This window comes from Vigna umbellata, chromosome 3, assembly GCF_029865625.1.
Source record: "Vigna umbellata cultivar VRB3 chromosome 3, Vumbellata_1.0, whole genome shotgun sequence".
Lineage (NCBI taxonomy): Eukaryota > Viridiplantae > Streptophyta > Magnoliopsida > Fabales > Fabaceae > Vigna > Vigna umbellata.
In genome coordinates, this window is record NC_142167.1 from 25,315,823 (window position 1) to 25,328,724 (window position 12,902).

At 30.3% G+C, this 12,902-nt stretch overlaps 1 protein-coding gene across 1 annotated transcript; it reads left to right on the plus strand.

Annotated features, from left to right (window-relative positions):
• The first annotated feature begins 1,000 nt into the window (after positions 1-1,000).
• LOC124835417 (protein NRT1/ PTR FAMILY 4.5-like) lies at positions 1,001-2,974 on the plus strand. The gene is made up of 3 exons (XM_088108393.1): positions 1,001-1,357; positions 1,432-2,003; positions 2,107-2,974. The coding sequence occupies exons 1-3, from the start codon at positions 1,028-1,030 to the stop codon at positions 2,972-2,974; spliced, it is 1,770 nt and encodes a 589-aa protein (XP_087964519.1). The 5' UTR covers positions 1,001-1,027.
• The last annotated feature ends 9,928 nt before the right edge of the window (positions 2,975-12,902 follow it).

Sequence of the window (12,902 nt, forward strand, 5' to 3'; positions counted from 1 at the left end):
TTGAGTGATTCAAAGTATTAGCTAAACAGTTGTACTGTTGAAATCTATGATGCAAAAATCTATGATGCAAAGATACTTTAGTTTATGTGTATCTATCTTCAACATATCCTTTAGGATATTTTCTTATCACATCCAATAATTCGAATGTCTCTAAAAAGGTGAAATCTAAGATGATTTAACTATTTTTCTTTCTTTCATTGATATGTTTTTTAAAGATAAAACCGTGATATATCTTCACTTAATACTGTGATTGTTCTTAAATATATCACTCATTAATTTAGATTCACACAATAATAATATGTTTATTATGCTTTTAAGAATTTTTATATATCTCTCAACATATTTATTATTTTGAAAATAAATGTAAAGACTTATCATAATAGTTTGAAATCCTACTAAACATGCTTAGAAGTAAAAGCAATTAACAGTAGTATTATTCTTAATTTTTTCTGATTTCATTGTTGAGATTCACTTTGCTACGATCATAATAGTTTTGAGTGAATTTGTAAGAGGTGGTTCCACACCAATAATATATATATTTTTTCTTAGGATAGCCATTTTGTACTCGTCATTTTGCATCTTGCTGATGGCAATTGAAAACTACCTTCGAATCTTCCTGTTCTCGAGACGGCGAATTCCATGCAGCTCAATTTCGCAATCGACCAAAAACAGTGCATTCTTCAGAACTGGTCATTATCAAATGAATGACAGTGACCTTATTAATTATGAGGCATTTGGAGTGTACATAATTATCTTTTACTCATACATTGCTTAATTAGTTGGATCATGAATGTATATATATAAGCGATGAGAATGGTCTTTCCATGCTGCATTTTAGTATACACTACTTCCATTTCTTTTGAATTGGCTATTCAAAAATTTTCATCAGAATCATGGTACTATATTTGCTTTGTTTACTACTACATGCATGCACCGATTTTTAGTTTCTTGCATGCCCCTTGCATATTCATCTCATGTCTTCATTTGCAAGCAGGAAAATCGAGTTGCTGATGGGAATGTAGAGAGGATGCAGTGGGAGGGAGAAGATCAGCTGGTGGTTGAGGGAAAGGTTGATTGGAAAGGAAGAAAAGCTTTGAAATACAAACATGGAGGGATGAAGGTTTCATTGCTGATAGTTGCAGCATTTGGTATGGAGAACATGGGAACTCTGTCACTGGCAGTGAACTTGGTATCATACTTCAATCAAAACATGCATTATGAACTAGCAGATGCAGCTAACATGGTGACCAATTACATGGGTGTTAGTTACATGCTCTCCATTGTGGTGGCCCTTCTTGCTGACACTTGGATTGGCAGATACAAAGCCGTTGTCATTTCTGGATTCTTCGAGTCTTTGGTAAACTATCTCAACACTCTTTTTCAGTGATTCAACACAACGTAGTAATATTTATCAAGTGAATTCTGTTGTAGGGACTAGCATTGCTTACAATACAGGCACACAAGGCTAGCATAGAGTCACCGGTTTGCAACGTGTATGTGAAAGGTGGAGGTTGTGAAAAGGTCAGTGGGAAGCTGGAAGCTTTTCTCTTCATAGGGCTCTACTTGTTGGCCTTTGGCAGTGCAGGTGTGAAAGCTTGCTTGCCCTCACATGGTGCTGATCAGTTTGATGAGAGAGACCCTAAAGAAGCAATGCAAATGTCCAACTTCTTCAACTGTCTCTTCTTAGGACTCTGCATTGGTGGTGCAGTCAGCTTAACGTTTAATGTCTATATAGAAAACAATAATGGCTGGGTCTGGGGCTTCGGAATCTCCACAGCTGCTATTGTTTTCGGCACCGTAATCTTTGCCTTAGGGTTACCACTATACCGAATTCATGTTGCACGCATAACAAACGGAATCATGGAGATATTACAGGTCTACGTTGCTGCAATTCGCAACAGAAACCTTCCCTTTCCTGCAAATCCTAGCCAACTATATGAGATTGATAAGGACAAAGAAGCTGCAGTAGAAATAGAGTATCAACCTCATACAGATATTTACAGGTTCAATCCCACTTCATGTCTAAAATTAGTAATACTTGATGCTTCTTCTGGCTGCTATATTGTATATAGCTAGTTTTAAACGCATGAAATTTCCTTTGCACAGGTTCTTGGACAAAGCAGCCATCCAAAGGAATTCTGATGTTGAAGCCGAGAATCAAAAGACTCCAAACCCATGGAAACTATGCAGAGTGACACAAGTGGAAAATGCCAAAATCATTCTGAGCATGCTCCCTATATTCTGCTGCTCAATCATAATGACCCTTTGCTTAGCACAACTCCAAACCTTCTCTATTCAACAGGGCTCCACCATGAACACCAGGATCGCCAAGCATTTTCACATCCCACCTGCATCCATACCAATCTTCCCAGTTGTCTTCTTAATCATTTTTGTCCCTTTCTATGATCGCATCTGTGTGCCCTTTCTAAGCAGATTCACTGGTATCTCCACTGGGATCACGCACTTGCAGCGCATAGGAGTTGGCCTAATACTCTCATCCCTCTCCATGGCAGTGGCAGCAATCATAGAGGTGAAGAGGAAAGGAGTTGCGAGAGACAACAACATGCTTGATGCATTTCCAGTACTGCAGCCATTGCCATTGAGCATATTCTGGCTTTCTTTTCAGTATTTTTTATTTGGCATAGCTGACATGTTTACCTACGTGGGACTTCTTGAGTTTTTCTATTCAGAGGCACCAAAAAGCCTTAAATCCACGTCTACATGCTTTCTGTGGTGCGCCATGGCCGTTGGCTATTTTCTGAGCTCCATATTGGTGAAAATCGTGAATAGAGCAACCAAGAATATTACTGCAAGTGGAGGCTGGTTAGCAGGGAACAATATTAACAGAAACCATCTTAACTTATTCTACTGGTTACTTTCCATATTGAGCTTGATCAACTTCTTCGTCTATTTGGTCGTTTCAAAGAGGTACAAGTACAGGCCTCAACACTCTGCAGTTACTGGTGGCAGATAAAGGTTTAACTGAAATATGATTAATGTGTAAGAGTGAAAATTACTGTGGCTTCTACTTTTCTTTCTTTTGTCAAATGTATAGAGCTGCACATTTCTCTTCCTTGTACTGTCTTCATTTAGAGCCCTAGTTTCCAAGAAATTCGAGTGAAGTTTTTAATTTACCTCAGTCATATCATTTCTATATATCTTTACTTTTATGAGATGTTCTAAAAATTAATGGAAAAAAACAAAACAATCACGATGAAAGGTATCACTTAACAAAATTGTGTAAGTATAAAAAGTTATATATGAAAAATGTGTGTTAAAAGTATTTGTTTTCATTAAAAAAGTATGTGTTAATGATGTATTTTTTCATTAAAAGACACAAAATAATATATAAATAAAATTAACTTGCATGAAAAAAAATGTATGAATGCTCCTTAGAAACGTTAGTTGGTTTCTTTTACTATCAATATTATAATAAAATATAAATAATTATTATAAATATTATATATTATTAATTATTTAGGTTTCAAATATTGCATATGATTAATTTCTTTTTCTTTTCAGCTAGGCAGTATATCTTTGTTATTATATATAATTTTCACTTTTTATACATTTGATTACTCAATGAATTTTTTATATTAATCTTATAGATATGTCAAGGACTCTTCTGAGTCGCTGAACTCATTAAGATATATGAATCAATACCTATATTGAGAAGTTTGTTTGTACACTTGTATGCTTCTTTAAAGGTAGTAATCCTAAAGTTTATGCATCTAATTTGTAGAACACCTTCTCCATTTGTTTCTTATGTACTAAGGTACAATTTTGTGATTTCTGTTAACAAAATAGAATGGCCACCCTTTTTCCAATACAAGTTTTATTGCAAAAGTGGTTCCAATAAGCTCAACTTCAATGACACACACATTGTCAATAAAAGTAGTGAAACCTATAATTCACCCGTTCCACAAAAGATCCCAACAGAGGCTGTAGAACTAGGCCTACTCCATCAATGTTGCATTTGATCATCCCAATACTAAAAGCCTCTAATGAAAATTCTAAATTTAAATTTTTCTCTACTAAAAATATGTGAATAATGTTAGTCATAGTTAAACATTATGAAAGAAAAAGTTTTTTGGGTCCATTAAAAAACAAGCTATTGTAACTTAGTTAAAATTGGAATTAGTCTCACATCCAAACTTTGATTCAATTTAGTCTTCCAATTTTAAAAATATGTAAAATTTAGTTATTTTAATCAAATTTAACTCAAAAACATGTTTGAAATTTTAAATAAACTTGACAAAATTTGATTAAAAAATTAAACTCACATAGTTAAAAAGATGGATGATTAAATGATCCAAAATTTCAAAAAAAAAACTAATTTCAATTTTTGCGTTTGATTCTAAATTTTAAGCATCATAGCTTTGTTTGTTCTAAAAAATGTTGTAAATATTTTCGTCTCGGATTCAAGGAAAGATTCTAGGAGTGAAAAGGACTCAATAATTTTAGAAATGAGAGTTCTTTCACTACACAACTATTGTAGTGTCTGTCTCCTGACTAGGTCTTTTATTAGATTGGATTAAGAATAAATTGGATAGAAAATTCCATTTATAGGGAGAGAAAAATCTGCTATACAGACTAATTGAATTGAAAATTGATGAGTGCTTCCACATTTTATCAATATTCTTTAGATAAATTAGATTTAATAGCTTTAATTTAGCTAATTCGCTTTCGTAATATTAAAAAAAAGTATTCTTTATATTTTCATATTCTATATTCTAATAAAATGAAAAAGTTTTTATTCTAAAATTGAATAAAAAAGAATTTTTTTTATAAAAATATATTTAACATTGCGTTATATATCAACTCAAAATCTTAAATTATAAGTTAAGTCTTTGCAATGTTATTTAAGATGTTCACTATTTAATAGGAGACATTTTACTCAGATTTAGACTTCAACGACTTAGTCTCTTTTATATTATACTATATATGAGGAACATGTACACTTTTAGCATAATTAATTATATTATTTATCATTCTTTAGTCTATAAATATTTCTTCTTATAATTTAGTTTTAGCATAGAAATATAAAAGAGAAATTAATTAGAAATAATCTTAATTATTTTTATTTTTATTAATATTGATATTTTTTTAAGTATGTCGATCGATGAACGCGTAAATTTGAATAAAGTGTTCCCAAATATAAAGAATTTGTTGGAAATATTTCACAATATTTATTTGTATCCAACATGAGAATCCGTATGCACTGGAATAAATAAGAAAATAATGAGGGACTCATATACCAGCAAATTATTTTTATAAATATTTTTTATTATAATTTCTCCTTTTATGTTTTAGTAATTGTGTTTTATTATCATAATAGTTATATTAAATTTGTAATTATATTTATTATTCTTTTGTTATCATAAAACGTATATATATATAAATTTTATAGCGTCTATGCTTTTATTAGTTTATGAAAAATAGTAAAAGTCATGAAAGTTTGATAGAAGGATATTGTATTTCTTTGCAATGGACAACTACAAAATATGGTCGCTGTTAAAAACAAAAAGATTTATAAATTAGTTATTTTAATTTAAAATCAAAAGGCGTTTTACTCTCAATTTTTTAATCTCTTAAATAGTATTTATTATTTTTATAATGATTTGATTTAAATTTTTAAATCTAAATCTCGATGCAATATTTCAAATTAAAGATGTCGTTCTTTTATAGTAAACTTGAATTCTAATATTGTTGTAATTTTAGTTCATCTTAATTTAAAATTTTAGCATGCTATTGTAATAATAAAGATTGTTGCATTGTTAAGAGTTTTATACATGCAATTTTAATATAATAAAATATTTATTATTAATTATAAAAAGACCGAAAAATAAATTAAAATTACACTATATAATAAGGTAATTTATCCAATTAAGTGTTGAGAGTCAACTCATTATAGTGCGCTGGTCTTTAGCAACCTTAGCCGGCTAGCTATGTTGAATTTGTATCAGATTGAGACATCAACAGTGGCTCCAAAAAACCAACAAATGGATCTGCTACCCCACCACAAAATATAATCAGTAAAGCAAATTTAAATTATTCTAATTTTAATCGTCATCATCAAAATATATATATTTATGTGAACACTTGACCATTTACTCTTTTATTTAGATTTTATTTAAAATGTAACAACAAAACTTATTTTCTTGTAATGATATTCATGATACACTTTTTATGTTAATTTATTGCTCAGTTAGAGTGCCCAGGATTTATTACAAGAAAGGGGCAAACGAATTAAACAGAAGCACTAACTATTAAAATTAACTATATTTTTGTTGTTGTTAAATTTGATTTTTATATGATTTATAGTTTTAAAAAATAGTCCCTATCTCATGACTTTCATATAGTAGTATGATTGAGATTTAATGTTTGGATAGTTGTTAGAATTGAGATACGGAAAATTTATAATATATAAGCTATGATATATAAGCGAGTATTAAAATCATCTTATAAACTAATTTATAAAAAGATGAATTATATTTAAAATAATATCATTATTATAGTATTATATTTTTTATATGTACTAATTTTAATATTTTGAAGTATATTAATTTTTTAATATATTTTAATAAAAGATTGAAAAGAAAAATCTAACACGTGTATTTCATACATATCCATTAGGTATATTTAGTGTTTCCATTGTGATTGGTGCGTAATAATGAATTTTGGAAAAATTTTGAGTGAAGAATTGAAAGTTATTTAAAGTGTGATCCAGGTCATAAGATGTCTTTTTATGGGACCACAACAGGTTTACTTCATCATTACATAGCTAAATAGTCTTTAAATAAATAATTTTACAAAAAATTTTAATAAAAAAAAAAAGCTTTATAAGTTTCATCATGGGATTAACAAATTTCACAATCTTTGATGTGAAATTCACTTTCTTTTTTTTTTTCTTTTAGCGAGGGAGTTCCAATTCACTAGTATATAAAATAGTGACATAATTAAAAATAGAACAATTAAACTAGTATATTTACATGCTTTGTTAATTATTAAATTTACGTGAATATTTTTAGAAAGGTCAATTTTTAATCATTATATTAAGTATTTATTGTCTTAGTTTTAATTAATAACTCAAGTAAACTCATAAGGATGATTTTAAAAAACAAAAGGAAGTTATGATGCAATGTAACTAATTATTGGGAGACAACATATAATTGGGACTTTGTGAAAATATAAATAAATTGGGAGATAACATGTTCAACTAGATATGTCTTAAGGGCGGTTAATCTTCTGCTTTTATTTTTTCTATGGATGTTTTTTTATATTTTTATTAGTATTGATATGTTACATGAATTATAGCAGTGGTAAGTATTTTTTTATTAACTTTAAATAAAATTTATTATATTTAATAAATTATTTAAAAATTATATATTTTTACAATATTCAATGTATTTATATCAATTATGTAAATAAAGGAAGATTACATACATATGTGTATTGTTATTTGTAAATAAAGGAAGATTACATACATATGTGTATTGTTATTAGTAAGAGTTTAAAAAAATTGTGTTTTAGAATTAATAATGTGTTTAAAGTGTATTTTTCTTTGTAAGAGTGTAAAAAATTGTGTTTTAAAATTAATAATGTGTTTAAAATGTTGAGACTTGAGTATTTTAATATTAGAAGTTTAAAATATAAATAATGTTTTTATAATACAGTTTTATTATTTAAAAATACATATTCTTTTAAAAAAATTCTTCTAGATCTTTCTTTCTTCTTTTAGAGGTTTTTTCACCTTTTGTTCATTTGTTTGAAGATCGGAGACGACTAGAGTGATTCTTGTGGCGACTTTTTCATTTATGTCCAATCAATTTTTTTAATAGAGTAAGTTGGTTTTTTGTCCATTTTCTTGGTTTGTATGTTCTTTTTGAGCTTGTAAATCATCTTGGTTCGCATGTGTTTGAGTCTTCTATACGTGTCTCTACTAATGAATGATTCTAATGATATGTCCTAATCGTTTTTGTGTGGTTCCTAAATATAGATAGGACATCCTCATATGCTTCCTCAAGGATTAGTTTATCTGTCATACTTTTCGAAGATTGGGAGATCAGAGGTATGAGAGTCTCCATGATAGCTGGTGTAAAAGGCAGCAGGTCATCCATGTTGATTATTTGCACGAATGGGTTTTCCTTGCTAGGCCCCGTGTTGTCCTCGTGGTCAGTCTTGCATGAGTCTTCTCTAGGTTTAGTTGTGGCAGACTTAGTGAGGTTGGGTTGGTGCATGGGACACTGAATGTCGAGTGCTTTGCTCTTGACGCATGACCGCATTCTCAGCCTCGAGGGATATTAACTTGTCATCATAACTCCTTTGCATTTCCTCCATATGGTTTTGTATGTTCCTCATAATCTCTAGCTGGTTCAGTTGGTTCTTTAACTCTTCTATCGCGACGTTGCTCATCATATTCCTGGTAGTCATCATAGGGGTTTTGTTCATTGAATACTCGACTTCAAGATGGGTGCCAAAATGTTTTTGGGTGTAAGGTTGAGGTCAACGGTCCAAAGTCTGGTGAGTCGTTTGGGGTCCAAAAGTTGTCTTGAAGTCCAAGTACTAGTGCTTCCACTCGGAGGGTATCTATAGAAGGCACTTCGATACCAAAGTCAGCTTAATATTGATAATTCAAATATTAATAGTGTAGTAAACGCAAATCTCCTACTTTCTTACCTCAAACATATATTTATAGATTTTTTAGTGGGCTTTTGATTAACATCGGCCTAATTACAACCAATTGTGAGTAATCACACTTTACTTCTAAGTTAGTCAACATTAATATTAATTCTCCTTATTCATGACCGACCGATTCATTTCCATGACTATCCAATCTTGATTATGGCTCGCATGAATCAAGTAAAGGCTAATCGTCAAATCCGTAGTTGACCAGACAGTCATACAATATGATTGCCAATTATTTCTAAAATAACATAAAAGATACAAAACCATGACACGTAATATTATTAAATCTAATACAACGTGCATTGCTATATATAAATATCATTTCTAATTATATGCAAATAGTTTGAGTGATAGATGTAACATCCTAAATTTAGTAGTATAAAACCACTAAAATAAGAGCTACAAAGATGATAACTTATAAAAGGAACTTGAGATTTTTTTATAGAAGAAATATCTACACTTAAAGAATTTCAAGAGCTATTTATACTGATGCTTCTCCCTCACTCCCATGCTGAGATAATTGGAGATATGTCCTCTGTAAGCATCACAAAAGAGAAACATACACAAAGATAAACAATAAAAAAAAAACAAGGGTAAGTTAGAATACAAACAATTAATGATATATATATATATATATATATATATATATATATATATATATATATATAAACATTTAAACATTATACACATGATACACATATCACACCAACCAACTAAACACTTTATGCATGACTATACTTTGACTAAAATGTCCGGACTTAGAACGAATGTCAAGCTATGGCGGGTTATGCACTTGTGGTGACTTCTACTGCTTTACAAAGTCATTGCCAATGTGTTTTACCCTACCACACTCACAAGGTTAGTTTGTTCCACGCCTTAGATCATACTGGAAGCACTCAAGACTAAGACCTCCTACTACTCTCACCACATGTGTCAATCTTCTATATGTGAGAATGAATGACCATTAGAGTGGCAGGATAACCCTCAAGACTGAACTCCCTGCATTCAGACTAAAGATACTTGAAACTACACCAAGAATTCCACCTTGGAACTCACTTTCACAACTTTGAAACACTTTGAGCCCACATACATCTCTTCAATTTTACATTGCATAATAATACATGAAAATAGTGATCATACATTAAATAACTAGAAACACCATTACAAGTCATTATGAGTCACATAATAACACAATTTTTCTTTATAGAAACTTGGTACTTACACTTAGGCAAGGAAAACATCTTTGGAACCCTCACCAACAACTCCAGAAGGGTCCAAAACTCCCAAAACGATCTAAAGAACGTCGAAAACAGACATATAGAATCCTGAAAACTCTTCAAACAGGTTTAGAGGTGATTTCTGAACAACAATAATCGATTATCATTGTCGAGAGCTTTGAAGAAAATATGACCCTATGACTAGAATAATCGATTATCAAGTGAGATAATCGATTATTCTTATCAGTATTTTATAGCAACTTGATTTTTGTGGTATTGGCGAATCTTGGATATATCCAAATGATCAATTTAGAATCTTTAACACTAATATTGATATGAAAACATGTTTATAGATGAAAGTAGAGTATTACATTGGTCATTTGGATAGGAATTAGATGTGCCAAACCAACTCAACAACTCAAAACCCCCAAAATGGACTAAAAACCAACCTAAGATGCAATTCTCACCTTCATGACAGATTTTCACTAGTTTGAACCTCTATCCAAGTCCTAATTAGTCTCATAACCTGTTTCAAACTATCCAAAACAGATTAAACCCCTTACTTCAAAATCTCACTACTCAAAACCCCATTTTTACACTAAAAACACTATAAACTTCAACTATACACTACCTTTTCATTACAGATCAAATTTCAATCACATTATACCTCCAACAACTCTTAATTTACCTCATGACAACACCTCAATAACAATTTTTCCCACATTAGCCCCAAATTCTCAAACTCACATATGACCCCCCCCCCCCCCCCCCCCCCGTCCCCCTTCCTCCCCTTTTAGGCTTAAAACTCAATAATTTGATCAGCTCTCACTCCAAGCACTTAAGTTTAGTTTTCAAATATCAAATCAACATTATCATACACAATCATGACAACATAGAACATCAATTTCACACCATTCCAATCATACACACATCATACTATCAAGATCACAAATTAACATACATACTTATTTATCAAAATCATCTATAACTCAAAGAAACACTAAATTTATAATACCAACACAACTAAACTTGGTCTAGCTTCCCTTACCTTACACTGAAGTAACGAAACTCTATAAACATCGAACTCTTGCTTAGAGCTCAAGGAACTCTAGAAACACATACAAAACGTTGAACAAATATCAGAGAGAGCCCTTATGACCTTTGGTCAATAGGAAACTAGGAAAGGATATTACAACTCACATGCGACAATAGATCATTAAGCATGATCTCAATTAAGAACGAAAAGAGAAAAAGGAGTCGAAACTTACTTGCTCTATTAAAGAGATTGATCGGGTAGAAACATAGACATCGTTGTCATGGTTGATTAAGTACCTCCTGATCGTCAAAGAGATAACTCAGGAATTAGAACTCTTAGAGAAAAGGTAGAGAACTCTAGAAAAGTGGTTTCTAGATAGATGATACGTTTTAAAATAATGAAATTCGTTTATAACAAAATTATTTATAATTAAACCATTTAATATTAAAATAAGTGAGTTTCACTATTTTTAAACTACTACCACTTTTAAAATACCATTTTATGGGAAATACTCTCGAAGGTCTCACTTGCAATCCTTCAAATGGTTGGTGCAAGAAGTCAAAGTGCAACTTTTTCTTAGTTCAATTTTTCTATTTTTGGTTTTCCGTTTTCATGTGTAACTAATTTGTTGCAGTTAAGGGATGAAAAACCCCAAACCCCAGCTAGATAAATACAAAATTTTTCTATAATTGAAGTGTAGTTCTTTTAAATTGATTATTCATCTTTGTTTTGTTTTTGATGCGTCTATATTACTCACTTTTAGTTGATCTTCGATTTCTATAAATGATTGAAAAATTGTAAAAGTAATTAAATTTTGGATAAACCTTGTATAATTTGTGTATATTAAGGGTGAAAGAGTTCATTCCCGTTGGACGATATCATAACGGAATAATTTTTTAAATATAATTATCATATTAACATAAAACAAGATGTCTTAGTGATCATGATTCATTATAATATTGTAAATATGATATCATTTACGAGATACACATTTTTCATTGATTACTATATTTATTATGTATGTTATATATTTTGTTAAATTAAGTGTCAAAGTGTGATTAAAGACATCCTCATATTATATAATGAATTTTAAATTTAAGTTAATTCTACAAAAACTAATTTATAAGATAAAATTTGCACTTAATTATATATTAAAAAGTCGTTTTATCTCTAATGAATAGATATCTAACACATCCCATTCTATATATTAAAAGGTCGTCTCTAATGGATATATATCTAACACAACCCATTCGATTAGAGATAAGATGATTTTATAGTATATAAATAAATGTAAACTTTATCTTATAAATCGATTTTATACTAAGTTTTCATTTAGTGATTTATATCAATGCTCAATCCTTTTGTTGAAAGTGAATTTTGGTCCATGAAACAAACTAAGGAATGTTTCTGGGCATACAAATATGTACAAATTATTGGGGGAGGGGTTGTTGTTACAGTCTCTGTAGAACTTAGGAGATTTTATTTTTTTGCAAAGGCTGAGAGTATAAGAAGATGTTAACGAACCATTCACATCTACAAGACTGACAACTAAGTACAGATTGCAGAAACACCATAAGGACGTTTATTTCTTACAATGTTTCTTAACGCAAGAATTCTATGTCTGCATTCCTTCACTATCATTATAACAAAATTCTTGTGAGTAGATGATTGATGAAATAATATGTAAATAGATTGTTTTGGAAAACATCTTTTGTGATTGTATCAAAGTTACTATATGGTATTTGTTTATGCATGTAAAAAGTGTATATTGTAAGATGATATCGTGTATTTACCTGTAAAAGGATTAGAACACTTCAAATGTTCTACTTTAATTTTATCACATATTTTGCTTATAAAAAGAAAAAAAAAAAACTCGAGAAGAACTTTAACTTAAAATATCTGCGCGTCGACAATAAAGGTCCTTTTAGCAACATTTGAAAAATATCGCTACATAGACAAGT

Excerpts from the sequence above, each read along its gene's own strand:
- LOC124835417 (XM_088108393.1), top strand. The coding sequence starts at position 1,028 with ATGCAGTGGGAGGGAGAAGATCAGCTGGTGGTTGAGGGAAAGGTTGAT. Across the intron at positions 1,358-1,431 it reads CTGGATTCTTCGAGTCTTTG|GGACTAGCATTGCTTACAAT; the intron begins GTAAACTATCTC and ends ATTCTGTTGTAG. Across the intron at positions 2,004-2,106 it reads CCTCATACAGATATTTACAG|GTTCTTGGACAAAGCAGCCA; the intron begins GTTCAATCCCAC and ends TCCTTTGCACAG.